Raw genomic sequence first — 19,349 nt, 5'->3', positions numbered from 1 at the left:
GTGTAAGAATTTGGCCATGTTTCAAGTGTGTGCAGACAATACTGAAGAACAGTGGTGTAAAGAACTTAAGTAAAAATACTTTAAGTACTACTTAAGTAGTTTTGGTATCTGTACTTTACTTCGATCACGTTTCAGGAGAAGACCCAGATGCAGACAGTGTCGAAGTAAAAGTTTATTACAAAAACAGGGAGCAGGCAAACGACAGGTCAAGGGCGGCAGAGGTCAGGAATCCAGATCAGAGTCCAAACGGTACAGAATGACAGGCAGGGTCAGGGCAGGCAGAGGTCAATAATCCAGGGTGGTGTGACACCAGGAAAACAGGAACTTTAGAAAAGACAGGCGCAAGGGGAAAACCGCTGGTAGGCTTGACAAAACAAACTAGCAACAGAGAACACTGTTATAAATACACTGGGGAAGATGGGCGACACCTGGAGGGGGGTGGAGACAATCACAAAGACAGGTGAAACAGATCAGGATGTGACAACTTCACTACGTTCCAAAATAAAATAATGTACTTTCTACTCCATACATTTTCCCTGACACCCCAAAGTACTCGTTACATTTTGACAGGAAAATGGTCCAATTGACACACTTCTCAAGAGAACATCCCTGGTCATCCCTACTGCCTCTGATCTGGCGGACTCACTAAACACATGCTTTGTTTGTAAATTACGTCTGAGCGTTGTAGTGTGGCCCTGGCTATCCGTAAATAAATTAAAAAACAAGAAAATTGTGCCGTCTGGTTTGCTTAATATAAGGAAGTTGAAATGATACTTTTGATACTTAAGTACATTTGAGCAACTCCATTTACCTTTGATACTTAAGTATATTTAAAACCAAATACTTTTAGACTTTTACTCAAGTAGTATTTTACTGGGTGATTTTTACTTGAGTCATTTTCTATTAAGGTATCTTTACTTTTACTCAAGTATGATAATTTAGTACTTTTCCAGGACTGCTGAAGAACAGTGTTGCAATTGTGGTGGGGATCATGATCCTGAGTTCCTGGAGTGCCCTGTAAGGGTGAAGGAGATTGAGGTGGCAAAAGTTAGAGCGGTCAATCGAATCTCCTTTGCGGAGGCGATTAAAATAATTGAGAGAACAGTGATGCTAGTGAAGATATGGTAGTGGATGTTTGCTTCCAGACAAAACATACCCTGTGTGTTAAAAAGGTGGATTTCGTTGCCACATTTATAAACGCTACAGCACAAATCTCAAAGAAGTCTAAGAAACTGGACATTATTGTGGCTGCAGCAGAAACGTTTCTGGGACTTAAGGATTTTTACAACTGAAGACTTGCAAGGGGTACTGGCGCCAGGAAGACCCGTTATCACGGGGGGCCAGTATGAAAATGTATGCACTCACTTAACTGTAAGTTGCTCTGGATAAGAGCGTCTGCTAAATGACTAAAATGTAAATGTTATCCCCGGTTCCCCTTGAGTCTGTGTAGGGATAAGATAGGTTTTATTTATTTTTACAGAAAAGTTGTTTACATTTACATTACATTTTAGTCATTTAGCAGACGCTCTTATCAGTTAGTGAGTGCATACCTTCTTTTTTTCCATTTTTTTTTCCATACTGGAATCGAACCCACAACCCTAGCGTTGCAAATGCCATGCTCTACCAACTGAGCTACATCCCTGCCGGCCAGTCCCTCCCCTACCCTGGACGACGCTGGGCCAATTGTGCGCCGCCCCATGGGTCTTGATTTATTTTATTATTTATTGGTCGTTTTTTTGGTTGTTTGTTCAGTTTTTTGGGAATCATGTTTTCATCCCGCACAGTATGTAGCGGGATGGACATTAATTTGTGTGATCGCCAATTTACCATAGAAGAAGAAGAACGTCGATCATACTGTGTCCAAATAAAATGGCGGGCGAAGGCTACATTGAAATGAGGGGGGGTAGTTTTGCTTGCAAGCTTCGTCGGTGGTCAGGCATAAATAGAGGGGAAGATAGCTCGTTAAAGCTGAACAAGACTGTGGCGTAGTTAACTAGCTGTTATTTCACAACTTAGCAGCGCTAGCTAATATTAATAACGTTAGCTAACCAGTTTATAGCTAGCTACCTAAAAACGGGATGAAAACCGCAACCAAAGATTATAAAAACGTACTCGTTTGTCTTTGAGGGCTTCCCATGTGCATGACATTTTTATTAGTTTATGTGTCGTCGTCTCTAGTTACCACAGCCACAAAGTCATAGTTATGGGTAAACCCCTCCTATTTCTACAATGTATCTTCTGAAAGTCTGCTTTTGAACCTTGCCCACACTGCTAACCTAGACCAAAAAGCACATTTTAGTTGTCATTAATTTTGACGATATACCCAATTTGGACTTTATGGCTGTGGTAACTAGTGACAACCGTTTATATGCTGCGGCGGCCATGTTTTTCAACAATCTTGAAACGCGCATGCTCTAACGTAATTTCATTCGCGGTTGCGCCAACTCGGAACAAAAATACATTTCTTGAGGATCCTGCACTGTTGGAAGAATAACAACAAAACGCATTTTGGAACCCATTGTTGAAATAACGCTTAACGTTGCGAGCATTTTACATTTTGTGTATTCTGACTGTTGACAATGCAAAGTGGAAGCGAGCGGGTTTGCAGAATTTTCAATCGTCTTCTAATCTTAGCTAGGAGCAGAAACAAGAACCATGGCTAGGCCTCACATATACATTCAGTTGTTCAGCAACCTGATAACAAGACCGTTTAGAATAGGCTCAAAGTTGAGGTTTTGAGAAACTCATAACATTCGTGATATTCTTGCAGTGGTTAGCAAGCAAACATTGCTTGATGGCTGGTGTGTCAAACTAACGTTAACTAGCTACCGACGGTACAGTACCGTTGGCGAAATAGGTAGCTATCAGTCTAGTGTGTGCCTAACGTTTATATTTTATTCAGATACAGCAGATACCTAGCAGTTGCTAGCTTGCATACGAGGTCGCTACGTAAGCTAACCTTGATTGGGTCCGTTATTCCCTCTCCAATATACAGTAATAGACAGAGAAAGGCAATTTGGAGGAAACGTGTGTGGAGGTTTTTTGACAAATCCACACAGGACGTGGAACGAAACTAGCTAGCTGGTTCCATAGGATTATTTGCAAGAAGTCGTCGACTGCTGGGTGAATGTGGGACAAAATGGAGACGCCAACGATTGTGTACGACCTGGATACCTCTGGGGGTTTAATGGAGGTGAGGAATGCCACCACAGAACGTTACTAATGTCAGTTAAAATACAACCATTTAAGTTTGTTAGCTATCTAGCTAGCCAGCCAAATGGACATGGTTAGCTAGATAGCAAGATGAAAGCAAATAGCTAGCTAACGTTAGCTATATTTTGAGGCTTTAATTTTGTCCTAACGCCGTTGGCTAGGATGAAGACAAAATACCCTTATTTGCAATGTGTGGCTAGCAAGTTTATGGGAAACGTTATTACTCTAGCTTCACTACAGTAACATTTAAAACCATATTTTAGTTGCCAGCTGTTTTGATCACTGCTGCAGACTCACTAAACGTTACAGTAAAGCCCCTAGCTTCCAGCAATAGGCGATTTAGTTTACTGACCTAACTAGTATCAAAAAGGATATGTTACTGACATGATACTGAATCATACACTTAACGTTATTCGTTTGATGTGCTAGCAAGACGGTAAACAAACCTACATGGGCTGTGAAGATAGTTCAATTAGGCTATCCAGATTTCTCAGACATCTTCATCTTGTTACAGCAAATTCAAACACTGCTCGCACCCCCCAAGTCAGAGGATGGTGAAAAGAGGAGTCGGAGGAGTGAAAGGGACCTTCGGAGAAAGAGCAGGGCCACCAACCACGACACCTGTGATAGTTGTCATGAGGGAGGGGACCTTCTGTGTTGTGACCATTGTCCTGCCGCCTTCCATCTACAATGCTGGTATGTGTGAAAGTATACTTGTATCCCACTAGCTTGGCAAGGATCATGCATGGTTTGCTGGATTCAGAATGACTGCGCCTGTCCTGTGTAGACAGTCCAGCTTCTTGCAGAACCATGCCGCTGTGCAAAATACCACACATGAGATGCGTTAAATGGGTGGGTGGGGGGGGGGGGGTTGTTTTTTCAACCATACTAGGAAGAGGATTGTGATACAGCAACCAGGACGTGGTTAAAATTAGCCGGTAAAATGCTTGCAATCAGCCCACGCCTCGGTCTGCCTGGCTCCAGGCATCGTCTCTCACCAGCTCTGACTGAGAGAGCGCTGGGAAACGCTGGCCAAAAATGGAGTCGAGGCTGCTCTTCGCTCTGTTTACAATATGGCGACCTCCCTGGGAAAAACTTTTTATTCCAGTGCCATTTTACTGACGTTTCTCTGGGTTTTAGCAGGAATATAATTATGATAATAAATCTTTAACTCGATTTGAGATTAGCATATTATTATTTGTATATTGGGGACTCAGACATTTGCACCACACAGTTGTGCAACATCAGGCTATGTATCATGTTGGTTGGTAGCTACAGTTTTCATTATATGAGCCAGTAGTAGGCTGGACACATTACATTTTTAACAACGCTTTTTCTGATAACTAGTTCATTGCATCCGTCATGGAGCCCAGTTTCATAATATTATGTCCCAGCTGCTTGCCGTAGTTATGAAGTAATCGCGAAAAAACTGGCCATATTTTAGGGCATTTTTCACCCTGCCAGCTCTTGTTAGTTCTATTGAGCACCGTGGCATCTTCTCGCCTTCCGAACATTCTATTCCCAGCCCATTGTTCTGCGTCACAATGCCAGCTTTTCTATTGTTTGCAATTAGACCTGCCCGTGTTAACCTTGTAGGCTTACCTCAGGAAACTTACTATAAACACGGCTACTTAGTGTGCAAGCTCACTGTTCACCTGGGTACACGTTGTGGTGACCCACAGTGTTAGCGATGGCTGGCGCATAGCCATCAGACGTTAAACATTTTCTGGTCACGGTTAACCACATTTCTCTGATTTAAACAGCCAGAATACATTTTTCTATTAAGAAATAACCATTTTTTTAATAGGATTTGTTGTTTTGTAAATGGCTGCTGGGTAATTTGCATTGAAATCTGTTCGTTCGTAGGCTTAGAATTGAGCGAATGCTGCGCAGGTTCACTGAGTTGCAAACCAAATGGATAGGTCTAGTTCATAGATTTGTAGATCTGATGCAGTTGCTACCTCAGATTATGAGCCTAGCAAGTGTCGCGAATGAAGTATGTTGTACGCACAGAAGGCCACAGGGAGGAGCAAGAGCTATAAACCCATACTGTTTTTTGCCTTAAAAACCCTGAACCTAACAATAAATCACATTTATTTATAAAGCCCTATTACATCAGCAGATGTCACAAAGTGCAATTCAGAAACTCTAACCCTGCGTATAACCTATTTTAGCCTTAACCCCAAATTTATCAAATCAAATGTTATTTGTCACATACACGTGTTTAGCAGATGTTATAGCGGGTGTAGCAAAATGCTTGTGCTTCTAGCTCTGACAGTGCAGTAATATCTAACAAGTAATATCTAACAATTTCACAACATATACCCAATACAAAAAAAAAACTAGTAAGGAATGGAATTTAAAAATATATACATACAGTTGAAGTCGGAAGTTTACATACACCTTAGCCAAATACATTTAAACTCAGTTTTTCACAATTCCTGACATTTAATCCTAGTAAAAATTCCCTGTTATAGGTCAGTTAGGATCGCCACTTTATTTTAGGAATGTGAAATGTCAGAATAATAGTAGAGTGATTTATTTCAGCTTTTATTTATTTCATCACATTCCCAGTGGGTCAGAAGTTTACATACACTCAATTAGTATTTGGTAGCATTGCCTTTAAATTGTTTAACTTGGGCCAGATGTTTCGGGTAGCCTTCCACAAGCTTCCCACAATAAGTTGGGTGAATTTTGGCCCATTCCTCCTGACAGAGCTGGTGTAACTGAGTCAGGTTTGTAGGCCTCCTTGCTCGCACACACTTTTTCAGTTCTGCCCACACATTTTCTATAGGATAGAGGTCAGGGCTTTGTGATGGCCACTCCAATACCTTGACGTTGTTGTCCTTAAGCCATTTTTCCACAACTTTGTAAGTATGGTTGGGGTCATTGTCCATTTGGAAGACCCATTTGCGTCCAAGATTTAACTCCTGACTGATGTCTTGAGATGTTGCTTCAATATATTCACATAATTTTCCTTCCTCATGATGCCATCTATTTTGTGAAGTGCACCAGTCCCTCCTGCAGCAAAACACCCCCACAGCATGAGGCTGCCACCCCCATGCTTCACGTTGGGATGGTGTTCTTCGGCTTGCAAGCTGCCCCCCTTTTTCCTCCAAACATAACATTTTTACATTTTAGACATTTTAGCAGACGCTCTTATCCAGAGCGACTTACAGTTAGTGAGTGCATACATTATTTTTTATTTGTTTTATTTTTCATACTGGCCCCCCTGTGGGAATCGAACCCACAACCCTGGCGTTGCAAACGCCATGCTCTACCAACTGAGCTACATTCCTGCCGGCCATTCCCTCCCCTACCCTGGACGACGCTGGGCCAATTGTGCGCCGCCTCATGGGTCTCCCGGTCGCGGCCGGCTACGACAGAGCCTGGATTCGAACCAGGATCTCTAGTGGCACAGCTAGCACTGCGATGCAGTGCCTTAGATCACTGCGCCACCACTAACGATGGTCATTATGGCCAAATTTCTCCAAAAAGTATGATCTTTGTCCCCATGTGCAGTTGCAAACCGTAGTCTTTTTCTATGGTGGTTTTGGACCAGTGGCTTCTTCCTTGCTGAGCGGCCTTTCAGGTTATGTCGATATAGGACTCATTTGACTGTGGAAATAGATACTTTTGTACCTGTTTCCTCCAGCATCTTCACAAGGTCCTTTGCTGCTGTTCTGGGATTGAGTTGCATTTTTCGCACCAAAGTACGTTCATCTCTAGGAGACAGAACGCATCTCCTTCCTGAGTGGAATGACGGCTGCGTGGTCCCATGGTGTTTATACTTGCGTACTATTATTTGTACAGATGAACGTGGTACCTTCAGGCGTTTGGATGAACCAGACTTGTGGAGGTCTACAAATTTGTTTCTGAGGTCTTGGCTGATTTATTTTGATTTTCCCATGATGTCAAGCAAAGAGGTACTGAGTATGAAGGTAGGCCTTGAAATACATCCACAGGTACACCTCCAATTGACTCAAATGATGTCAATTAGCCTATCAGAAGCTTCTAAAGCCATGACATCATTTTCTGGAATTTTTCCAAGCTGTTTAAATGCACAGTCAACTTAGTGTATGTAAACTTCTGACCCACTGGAATTGTGATACAGTGAATTATAAGTGAAATAATCTGTCTGTAAACAACTGTTGGAAAAATTACGTGTCATGCACAAGGTAGATGTCCTAACCGACTTGCCAAAACGATAGTTTGTTAATAAGAAATGTGTGTAGTGGTTGAAAAACAAGTTTTAATGACTCCAACCTATGTAAACTTCCGACTTCAACTGTATATGGACAAGCAATGACAGGGCTGCATGGACTAAGATACAGTAGAATATTATAGAATAGAATGCAGTATATACATATGAGATGAGTAGTGCAAGATATGTAAACATTATTAAAGTGACTAGTGTTCCATTTCTTAACGTGGCCAGTGATTTCAATAGGCAGCAGCAGCCTCTAATGTGCTAGTGATGGCTATTTAACAGTCTGATGGCCTTGACATAGAAGCTGTTTTTCATTCTCTCGGTCCCAGCTTTGATGCACCTGTACTGACCTCGCCTTCTGGATGATAGCGGAGTGAACATGCAGTGGCTCGGGTGGTTGATGTCCTTGATTATCTTTTTGGCCTTCCTGTGACATCGGGTGCTTTATGTGTCTTGGAGGGTGGGTAGTTTGCCCCTGGGAATGCGTTCGGCAGACCGCACCACCCTCTGGAGAGCCCTGCGGGCAGTGCAGTTGCCGTACCAGGTGGTGATACAGCCCGACAGGATGGTCTCAATTGTGCATCTGTAAAAGTTTGAGGGTTTTAGGTGCCAAGCCGAATTTCTTCAGCCTCCTGAGGTTGAAGAGGCTCTGTTGTGCCTTTTTCACCACACTGTCTGCATGGGTGGACCATTTCAGTTTGTCAGTGATGTGTACGCCAAGGAACTTGAAGCTTTCCACCTTCTCCACTGCGGTCCCGTCGATGTGGATAGGGGGGTGCACCCTCTGCTGTTTCCTGAAGTCCACGATCATCTCCTTTGTTTTGTTGATGTTGAGTGAGAGGTTATTTTCCTGGCACCACACTCCCAGAGCCCTCACCTCATCCCTGTAGGCGGTCTCGTCATTGTTGGTAATCAAGCCTACTACTGTTGTGTCGTCTGCAAACTTGATAATTGAGTTGGAGGCGTGCTTGGCCACGCAGTCATGGGTGAACAGGGAGTACAGGAGGGGGCTGAGCACGCACCCTTGTGGGGCCCCAGTGTTGAGGATCAGCGAAGTGGAGATGTTGTTTCCTACCTTCACCACCTGGGGGCGGCCCGTCAGGAAGTCCAGGACCCAGTTGCACAGGGCGGGGTTCAGACCTAGTGTGTCGGTGACGTGGCTGGTTTTCCTTTTGTAGTCCGTGATTGTCTGTATACCCTGCTACATACGTCTCGTGTCTGAGCTGTTGAATTGCGACTCCACTTTGTCTCTATACTGATGTTTTGCCAGTTTAATTCCCATGCGGAGTGAGTAGCTACACTGTTTGTATTCTGCCATATTCCCAGTCACCTTGCCATGGTTGAATGCGGTGGTTCACGCTTTCAGATTTGCGCGAATGCTGCCATCTATCCAAGGTTTCTGGTTAGGGTAGGTTTTAATAGTCACAGTGGGCACAACATCACCTATACACTTCCTGATAAACTCAGTCACCGTTTCAGTGTATTCGTCTAAATTATTTTCGGAAGCTACCCGGAACATATCCCAGTCCGCTTGATCAAAACAATCTTTGAGCTTGGATTCCAATTAGTCAGACCAGCGTTGAATAGTCCTTAGCACAGGTATTTCCTGTTTGAGTTTCTGCCTATAGGAAGGGAGGAGCAAAGTGGAGTTGTGGTCAGATTTGCTCAAAGGAGGGCAGGGGAGGGCCTTATAACCATCACGTAAGTTTGAATAGCAATGGTCGAGGATTTTGGCAGCGCGAGTACAACAGTCGATATGTTGATAGAACTTCGGCAGCCTAGTCCTCAAATTTGCTTTGTTAAAATCCCCGGCTAAGATAAATGCAGCCTCAGGAAATGTGGTTTCCAGTTTGCATAAAGTCCAGTGAAGTTCTTTGAGGGCCGTCGTAGTATCGGCTTGAAGGGGGATATACACAGCCATGACTATAACCTAAGAATTATCTTGTGAGATAATATTGTCGGCATTTGATTGAGATATTCTAGGTCGGGTGAACAAAAAAACTTGAGTTCCTGTATGTTACTACAATTACACCATGAGTCGTTAATCATGAAACACACACCTCTGCCCTTCTGCTTCCCGGAGAGATATTTATTCCTGTCTGCGTGATGAACTGAGAACCCATCTGGCTGGACCGATTTCGACAGAATATCCCAAGAGAGCCATGTTTCTGTGAAACAAAGTATGTTACAGGCCTTGATGTCTCTCTGGAAAGAAATCCTTGCCCGGAGTTCGTCGACCTTGTTAACCAGAGAATGAACATTAGTTAGTAGTATACTTGGAAGCGATGGGTGGTGTGGGCGCCTCCTAAGTCGAACCAGCAGGCCGCTCCGAGTGCCTCTCCTCCGCCGGCGATGTTTGGGTCAGCCGCTCGAATCAGTTCAGTTGCCCTGGGGAGAGCAAACAAAGGATCTGCTTCGGGAAAGTCGTATTCCTGGTCGTAATGCTGGTGAGTTACCGCCGCTGTGATATCCAATAGTTTTCCCCGGCTGTATGTAATGATACGAAACACTTTCTGAGCTATTAATGTAAAAATTAATACATAAAAAAACAAAATACTACAAAGTTTCCTAAGAGCTAGTCGCGAGGCCGCCATCTTCGTTGTCGGCACCAGGGCCATTCTAGGTTAGGGTAGCCTAGAACACTTTTAGAAACTATTTGAGTAATAATATTATGTTAGTAAATACCATTATAGTACTAAATAGCATTTTGATTATTTTGTTAATCTATGCATTATCCTCTTTTTTGTGTTATTATTTATTATTGCAAGGCAGAACACTTGATAAACAAGCCACATTTGTTTTATTTCTCAAATGTGGCTTGAACTGGGTGTGGTCTAGTAACCTCTGTCAAAGGCCAACAGTTGGGGTCTGGCAGGTTTGAGGCTGATCTCAGGAATGAATAAGAAAAATACACTTTCTCAGCTGCCTCACCAATGTCTTGACGTGAATGAATAACTTTTAATTGCCAAATATTTCCAATAGATGGCAGCATAAGACCACAATGCATCAGTTGTAGGCTACAAGCAGCAATATGATTGACATAAAATAACATGCAACCAAAGACTATATGTCCCATGATTTTCTAAAATGGTCACTCATTACTTTACAGTTAGCTATATATCTTGTATTAGGCCTATGTTGCTTTTGGGAGAGCAAAAAAATAGTAACTATAGCGAGTATTGAACCCCAGCCAAATAATCACCAGTCAGATGCGCTAAACTAAAAAAAAATTAAAATAAAATGTTCTTGCCACGCTTTCATGTAGAGGCCTAGTTTACATTTACATTTTAATCATTTAGCAGATGCTCTTATCCAGAGCGACTAGGGTTAAGTGCCTTGCTCAAGGGTACATTGACAGATTTTTCACCTAGTCAGCTCGGGGATTCCATCCAGCCACCTTTCGGTTACTGCCTGCTTGTGTGTTAAACACAAAAAGGCAAATGGTAGTAGAAAAATGGTAAGCTGATTAAATAAGACTGCTCTTAGAACTTTCAGACTGCCATTGTTTTGGGGAAATGGGGACGTCTGTCTATTTTGCCAAATATCTCAATGTATGTATTTTAATGGTTTGAAGTTATTATATTTAGATTTTCTCAAGTCGGACACCATTTTAATCATGATAATCTCCTCTTTCTAATTATGTAAGGCTGGGCAGCGTACTCCATTGTCATCAAACGCTAGCCCTGAAATATTTTCTGCCCTTGGAACTCTGAGCACCCCCAATTGTTTTCCTATGGAGAGGCATGCTGGTATATTTAACCAAATATCTCACAATGTGTATATTTTGATTTTTTTCAAGTCGGACGCCATTTTAATCAGGATAATCTCCTCTTTCTTATGACATAAGGTTGGGCAGCGTACTCTGCTGTCAATGATCGCTAGATCAGGAAAAAGTCAGAAGTTGCCCCTTTTTTCCTACTTCCTCGTTAGGCAGACATAAGCACACTTGGCACCATCGAGGTGCAGATGTTTACTTTCTACACAAGTTATTTTTCAGTTTCGCCCTATGAACCGATTGTAGTGGTAAAATAAAAAGGTAGAAATGTTTTGGTGCCATTTAGGAAAAATTGAATTTGAAGGATCATTCCAGTCAGAAGAGGCACAGCGATGGTTCGTTTCAATTCATTTGCTATGGCCTCGCGCTAATGTTCCAGCTCAGCCAATGTTCTTTGGCCGTTTTTCAGCCTTGGGTGAATTTTGACTCGTTCTATTGTCCAGCCTACCAGTAGTGCAGGTCTTGGTTGTGAGCTAGGCTACAGTACAAGGCTTTCCACCTACAGTACTGAGTATAATATTGGTCTTTGCAAATAGAACATTTGCATATCCCCTTGGGTGGACTGTAAAATTTGACATTGCTGGTAACATCAGCAATGTGATTTAATTTCAGTTACATCCTACAATCACAGTGACAACTGCCATTGCAATAGCTGTATATGTAGTAGATTAGAAACATCTGAAAGCATTCCAACAATTCATTATGATGTCAGGCTGTATAAACTGGGTGGTAGAATAGAGTTTGAGCATCACAGCCAGGTGTTGTGTTCGTAGACCACCTAAAGTGAGATCAATTCAAGACGATGATTGTAATTGTGTGAAATTGCCATGATAACAGTAAAACATTTTCTGTGTTCAAATTTTAAGAAGAACATATTGATTCTTTAGACATTCAGAATGGTGAAACTAAATGCATGCTGAGGGCAAATAAAGATACACTCTTCATATTACCAGTAACCCAAGTCTATAATAGATAAAATACAAAATATGTTACAACTTCCTCCGGTCTCCCCTTACTAACAGTGAGCATGCATCTTTCAAACAATTTCCCTACCAAGGAAATTTGACAACATTTTTCAATGAAAGTAATGGACACTAAAGTTACCAGTAAAGTACGAAGCCCAGGTTTCAATAGGCCATAAGAAATGAATGTGTCATGAAAGGAGTGTGGATATTTGGCCTGGCGAAGTGGCTTTATGCGCTGACTGAATGGGAGCTGTCTCGGGAAGAAATTGAGTCTTCATTGTCCGAGACAGAGTGAAAATGTATCTGACACCGGTCTGGAGTACAACAACATTGTTGTGGGGCATGTTAGTAGTGCTTACCTTTACTGCGTTAGTGATTTTAAAAGATAAAGTTAAAACTGTATTCAATATTGACTAAGTCTTCTCTTGTTTTGACAAGTTGGCATGCCAGGCAGTGTCACATTAAGCCCACTAGATAGAGACAGGCATTTGGAAAAGAAGCCATTCTAACAGTAAACACTCAAGCATGAAAGTAGGGTTTGGCATTAGGTATTAAAAGGTGTATTTTGATGTGCTATACACATTGTTGTGGTATTTCCAAACATAGACCTGTTCCAGCAAAGGTCAATTACATCACTCCCCTATACCCCAATTATAGACTATGCCTCAAAAGTACATAGATGCTCTGACCAATGGTGTATTATGAGTTGTTTGGCATTAGGCCTTATAAAGCTTACATGGTAATTGATCCACATTGGACCTATGAATAAAATGACTAGCAGAAAAGTCATTTTTATGGCTGTTTCTTTGTGGTTCCCATAGTAACCCACCATTGAGTGAAGGAATGCTGCCCCCTGGTGACTGGATGTGTCATCGCTGCAACGTCCGCAGAAAGGTGAGTGTTCAACAATACATGATGATGCTCACAACAGAGAGATGGTATTATGCTTCAGGTGTGTTAGGCTGTTAACACCCATTTACAATGTATCAATACGAGTCAAAGTATTGCAACAACCCTAGTAGTGGTGAATACTGTCTGATCCTAGCTGGTCCCTGACTCTGCTATCTGACTGTCACCCTCAGAAGCGGGAGCAGAAGACTGAGCCGACAAATGGCCTGCTGGAGAGGGAGAGGCCCCTCTCCAAACGCTCACCCCCCCCTGCAGCTGAACTGGAGCGGGGCACCACCACCATTACCACCACTACGCTGCGTCTGGACAGGCTGCCCCCCGGGGTCGGAGCAGCAGGACCTGGTCTGCGGGTGGCTGCCGTGCATCTCGAGCGTCTGGAGCGCCTTGAGCGACCGGGCACACCCACCCCCTCGGAGGAGCAGAACGATGCAGAGGAGGGGGTGGCCAAGGCAGAGGAGGGGGTGGCCAAGGCAGAGGAGGGGGTGGTGGCCCAGGGCTCTGAACCTGAGCGAGCCACCACCACCACCACCCCTACCCCCACACCACGGCTCCTCAAGAGGCCCTTTCAGCTGCTCATCGCCGCCGCCATGGAGAGGAACCCCTCGCAGTTCCAGCTGCCCAACGAGCTCACTTGCACCACAGCACTGCCAGGCAGCAGTAAACGGAGGAGGAAAGAGGAGCTGATCATGAAGACTTTCAGGAGGCCACAGCATGAGATGGACCCCAATGGCCTCGTTCCTCTGCCAGTCAGGGTGTGCTTCTCCTGCACAAGGTATGATTAGTCAACCAAACCCGCAATGTCATCGTTAGTTATATCAACACACATTTTTCAAATACAATCTGTATTTGGGGAATCTAAATAGACTCCACCACTTATATTTTCAGAGTTTGTGTATGTGTCTGCGTGCAGTAGTTGGCTGACCTTGCTAATCCAATCTTACCGTCTCCTCTCTGTCCTCCAATCTGTCTTTCTCTGTGCTCCTCTCTGTGCTCCTCTCTGTCCTCCTCTGTGCTCCTCTCTGTGCTCCTCTCTGTCCTATAGGAGCTGTAGAATGGCCCCCTTGGTTCAGTGTGACTATTGCCCTCTGCTCTTCCACATGGACTGCCTGGACCCCCCACTCACTGCCATGCCCACAGGCAGATGGATGTGCCCCAACCATATGGAGCACTTGGTGGTAAGCGGAGCAGCTAACCCCCTGGCATTATCTGGTGGCCAAGCATCCTCATGCATGGAATTGGGTTTCAGTTTTTTGGCAGGCCTAAAAACAGTAAGGATATGGTGATTTTTAGACAGGAATGGCTGTGTTTTCTCTGTAAAGGAAAAGGGTTTGTAGTTGTGTTTGGGTGATATCTCTCAACCGTAGTATGTAGAAGTTATTCCGTTACTGACGTGACCTGTTCTCCAGCTGAGCTTTAGGGTTTGTAGACTTGTTACAAGTGCATGGTGTCGGGCTAAGGGTTGATTCAGGGATAGACGTCGCTCTGTTCCTGACATGGCCTCCTGTCCTGTTCTCCAGCTGAAGCAGAGGAGCATGTCCCTAACCAGCCGCTGCCAGCTCTTAGACCAGTTCCAGGACAGGATATCCCAGCATGCCGTCAAGGTGGACTTCCTGCGATGGGTCCACCGACAGAACCCGCCTGTCCGCAGCGGTGTCCACCACAAGACGAAGGCGCTCAAGGTAGCTTATGCTGAATCTGTCCCAGAGTAAAAGCCATATAATGTTATGAAATCAGTTTTTGCTTGTCTTCACTTGGAAATACTGTAGTGGTGATGAAGACAGATTTTCAATAAATTATTGATTTGTCAACTAAGCTGCTTTAAGAGTGAATTAATTATGAATGTGAAGAACCACAATGGGACTTCACTGCTCCTGTAAATAATATAATGTGTGTGTGCCGTACAGGTACCCGACGCTGTTAAGTCCCAGTACAAGAACCCCCCGGCCATGTTGGCTCCAGCAGGGGTGCGTAACGGGGAGCTGATCTGTAATGGCGTCCCAAACCAGGACTGCTCCCCTCAGCATTTTACCAGCCAGGCGGAGCAACAGGAGGTAGGCATGGCAGACACAGCAGAAACTCACCCACTAGTAACTGTCTACTACACTGGGATTCAGTGGTTCCTTTGGGCTGTGCCTGAGACACATCTGAAGCACTTGATAAACAAATCAATGGGCTCTGGCCCAGCTAGGAGCATAGGAGACATGCTAGGGATTAACTGCAAATTATTGAATGTGTAATAACTGTAAATGTATGTTTATTTGGAGTTACTGGACGGGTGAAGGTGCTTGTTCTTTTCACTGAAATGTTTTTTTCTTTGTTGTTCAGTGGCTTCGAGACGTCATGGCGCTCCAGTGCAGCATCATGCGACATTTATCTGGCAAGCAGAAGTCCTTGTCAGACTGGGACTCTGAACAGACAGACAAGGAACAGAAATACATTAAGCCCTGTGTTGCTCTAGAGGAGACCAGCTCTCTGCCCCTTGCAGAAAGGACAGCTTCTGCCCTGCCTTCCCCCTGCTCTAAGCCCTGCCATACATCTGATGGCACCCAGGGGGCCCCGGTACTGAAGGAACTCTCACAGGGCCAGGAAAGCTGCAGCTGCACGGTGAGGCCATGTCAGAACTGTCTGACGTGCAGGAAAGTCAACGGGCCCCTAACGGAACAGCCTGTACAAGCCAACGGGCCGGTAGTGTGTGACGCTGCCTCAGATGCATGCAGACAGACAGAGCTCCAGCTGCACATACTCACCCCTCCAGCCTCACTCCCAACCTCTGCTCTGGGGCTACCCAACCACCTGAGAAGAGGGGTTGTGGTTAAAACGGAGAGGGGCAGCCCCCTGGAGTCTTGCACTCAGAAAGGCTGTCCCCCTTCGACGTGTGCAGCTACAGGGCAGGACGTCAAGAGCCAGGCCCACGGGACTCCTCCAGGCAAGGCAGGGGCTCAGGCCACCCCTCTGAGCTGCTGCAGTGAGCTGACGCTCTGCCCAAGCCCCACCCCGGGTGTCCATGTCTTCACCCCACCCAGAGCCGTCAAAGACTCCAGCACAGCAAGACAGCCCACCACCACACCTCACGGTTTCTCCCCAGGGCCAGATCTAAAGGGCAGCTCTATGTTACCCAGCTCCATCTCCTCCTCCTCCATAGCAGACCTGTCTGGAGGCATGAAGGCCATGATGGAAGGGGATGGGGGTAAGTAGCTACCTCAACCCCATTCTAACAGTACCACTGTTCATAATTAGGCCTAGGTGATGAGCATCTCTTGCTGTCCAGTTTAAAAATGTGTACTTTATAAAAAGTTGCAACAGTGCATTAATGTTTCGGCCATGCTGATTAAATGGCCTGTAATGCTGCTGTCAGATAATAGCTGAGATACAGGATTGTTTCAAGTGAAGTCTATGATGACGTTGAAACTTGTTGATGTTTTTGTTCATACAGAGATCGAGGTGAGTAACCTGGATGAGGAGTTAGTCAAACTCCTGGCCTGGCAGAGGATACAGCAGCTGTTCCCCCCCAAAGTGGCCCCAACCCCCCAAGGCAGCTGTCTAACCGCTACCCCTCCTCCCACCGTCGCCCTCAAACCTCAATCTCCCGCACCACGCACAGAGGGTAAGACCCCCCCCCGTCTGGCAGTTTCATTTTAGTGGCATAGGAATGTTATACAATAAAATGTAATCCTCCACAATCTGTAGCAATCACAGAACAACAGAAGGAGGTGCAGGCGAGAGCAACGTTCTATCCACTCATGGGGAAGGGAGGAGCCATCAACATGTCTTATAGGACCCTGTACATAGGAGCTGGTAAGGACCGCCCATGCTGTGTTATGAAATACTGTGATCTTTACTCAACATGGAACAAAGTCTCATCAGTCTTTCTCTCTGACAACCCTGTGTAGGTGCTGACATGGATGTGTGCCTTACAAACTATGGGCATTGTAATTATGTATCTGGAAAACACGCCTGCATCTTTTACGACGGGGTAGGTTGTCTATCCTGTTTGAGACACTGAAAGCTTGCCGAACAAAAATTATTTTTCCCATTGCTATGACCTGAGCAGTGAGCACTATTTGAATTAACAGTAGCACTACAGACAACATGACTGATGGTTATCTTGTACCTGTGTGTAGAACACCAAGCACTACGAGCTGCTCAACTACAGTGAGCATGGGACCACGGTGGACAACGTGCTCTACTCCTGTGACTTCTCTGAAAAGGCCTCCCCTAGCCCGGCTAATGGCCTGGTGTCCAAAGTGCAGGGCATTGTCCGTAAGTAACACACAGCATATGTGTACACACACACACTAGCAATTTAGCTGAGTTTGAAACCCCATGTCTCTCCTGTGTGCAACATGCAGGTGGGTGTATGTTATGCCCCATCACCTTAAACCTGTAGAGGTGGGGTGTGTGTGGTTTGGCCAGCCCTGTGTGTCTGTAGGAGACTTGTGAGTGATGGTGCCCTCTTTCTTCAGGCCGCTGTAAGATGAGAGAGCAGGAGGAGGGGGCTGAGGCTGGGCCAGGCCCCAGGACTGGTCTGATGCCATCAGGGGGAGTGATGAGCAGCCAGCCCCAGGGAGGACCCAGGCTCTCCTGTAATTGCAAGGCTAGCAGTTCCAGCCTGATCGGTGGCAGCGGGGCCGGCTGGGAGGGCACAGCGCTGCTCCACCACGGCAGCTACATCAAACTGGGCTGCATGCAGTTTGTCTTCAGCATTGTTGAGTTCGCCAGCAAGCAGCCCAAAGAAGAGGGAGCTGCCACTGCCAATACCACCCCTGCCAAAACCACCCCTGCCAATACCACCCCCAGCCAAGAGGGGGCAGACAGACTATCAAACTCCACCAAGTGCAACTCTGTTCCATAGCCCAAATGCTCTCTTTTTCAAATCTTTCCAGTCAAACCTAAGGGAACCCTAGAGAGCTGGTTGTTACACAGGGAAAATATATATTTTAATTTATTTTGTTTATACTTTCGCATTAAAATCAGTATCTCAAATCTGTTATTTAGATAAGCGATTCTCAACTGGTGGGTCGCGACCCAAATTTGGGTCATGGGAGGTTGTCTGAGTAGAAATGTTGTATGAAGAAATACTAGTCTAAACTTAGATGACTTTATTATTATATTATTATTATTATTATGACTTAAACCAGGTAGAAAGTGTGTAGAAATGATAATGAACTTACAATTATAAAAAATGTATCTCTTCAATCACAGTATTTTCAATATAGAGCTATTAGCAGCACTATTTTGGTTGATTTTGTGGTCTCACACCAGTGAGTTTATTAACATCAATAATATGGGCAACATTTAATTATTGACAATGAAAGAGGTGGGAATGTTGTTCCCTTGTCATATAATTGCTACATTTTACATTTGTCATTTAGCAGACGCTCTTATCCAGAGCGACTTACAGGAGCAATTAGGGTTAAGTGCCTTGCTTAAGGGCACATCGACAGATTTTTCACCTAGTCGGCCCGGGGATTAGAACCAGCGACCTTTCGGTTACTGGCACAACGCTCTTACCCACTAAGCTACCTGCCGCCATTTACTATCAATATAGCATTCAAAAGTTTTCCGGATTGCATTTTGGCGATTTGTTTTTCGTGATGCGAATATTGGGTCGCGACAGACTACTTGGTTCAATTTGGGTCCCCGAGGCAAAACCAGTTGAGAACCACTGATTTAGATTGACTGAAAGTTTTTGTCAATTCCTCTCGATCATTGGACTTCAAATATTTGTCAATTTTTTTTGCCAGTCTAGTTATATATATTATATAACATTTCCTTATTTTTCAGCCAGCTCATGTAGCCAAAACATTTTATTTTGTGATATTGAAATTGTAGTACTCACATGTTTTTGTTGTTGTTGCTACGTTTGCACCACAGGTAGCTAGCTATACATTCATGGACCCTTACATGCTTATACACACATTTGTATGTACAGTATATTCATGTAAATATGATTGATTCGGTGCTTTTCAGTTGGATATCCTGTACATGAACCATTGTGGTCGTTTTTTATTTTTAAGTGTACAGTACCTCCCATGGACTCCTTCTTGTGATATTTGGTAGTGTTGCAGAAAAGTTTGTTGTTAAACCTGTTCTGAGTCCTGTCATCCATGGTGTAAATAGTGTCGGATTGTTTTAGCTCTCGTTTTAACTCTTGTACTCTGTAAATAAGCGTTCTTTGTCGGTTTCTGCCTGTCTGTTAAAACAATGTAAATACAGAGATTTTTTTAAGAACAACCGTACAAATGCCTCCTCGTGCTACATTTTTGATGACTTTGAA

At 44.4% G+C, this 19,349-nt stretch overlaps 1 protein-coding gene across 2 annotated transcripts; it reads left to right on the top strand.

The window, feature by feature from the left end:
• The first annotated feature begins 1,752 nt into the window (after positions 1-1,752).
• LOC121567756 (PHD finger protein 12-like) lies at positions 1,753-18,472 on the top strand. 2 transcript variants are annotated; one of them, XM_041878011.2, is made up of 13 exons: positions 1,753-3,193; positions 3,728-3,909; positions 12,985-13,057; positions 13,246-13,844; positions 14,115-14,247; positions 14,590-14,751; positions 14,977-15,123; positions 15,398-16,259; positions 16,506-16,676; positions 16,760-16,867; positions 16,963-17,045; positions 17,194-17,332; positions 17,536-18,472. In XM_041878011.2, the coding sequence occupies exons 1-13, from the start codon at positions 3,128-3,130 to the stop codon at positions 17,922-17,924; spliced, it is 3,114 nt and encodes a 1,037-aa protein (XP_041733945.1). In that variant the 5' UTR covers positions 1,753-3,127; the 3' UTR covers positions 17,925-18,472. The 2 variants fall into 2 exon arrangements, with proteins under 2 accessions (XP_041733945.1, XP_041733946.1); XM_041878012.1 differs by lacking the exons at positions 1,753-3,193; positions 3,728-3,909 and adding an exon at positions 9,832-9,870.
• Positions 18,473-19,349: the final 877 nt, after the last annotated feature.

This window comes from Coregonus clupeaformis, chromosome 6 (assembly GCF_020615455.1).
Source record: "Coregonus clupeaformis isolate EN_2021a chromosome 6, ASM2061545v1, whole genome shotgun sequence".
Lineage (NCBI taxonomy): Eukaryota > Metazoa > Chordata > Actinopteri > Salmoniformes > Salmonidae > Coregonus > Coregonus clupeaformis.
The sequence above is the reverse complement of the archived record's forward strand: the minus strand, read 5'-3'. Positions and strand labels throughout refer to the sequence as shown.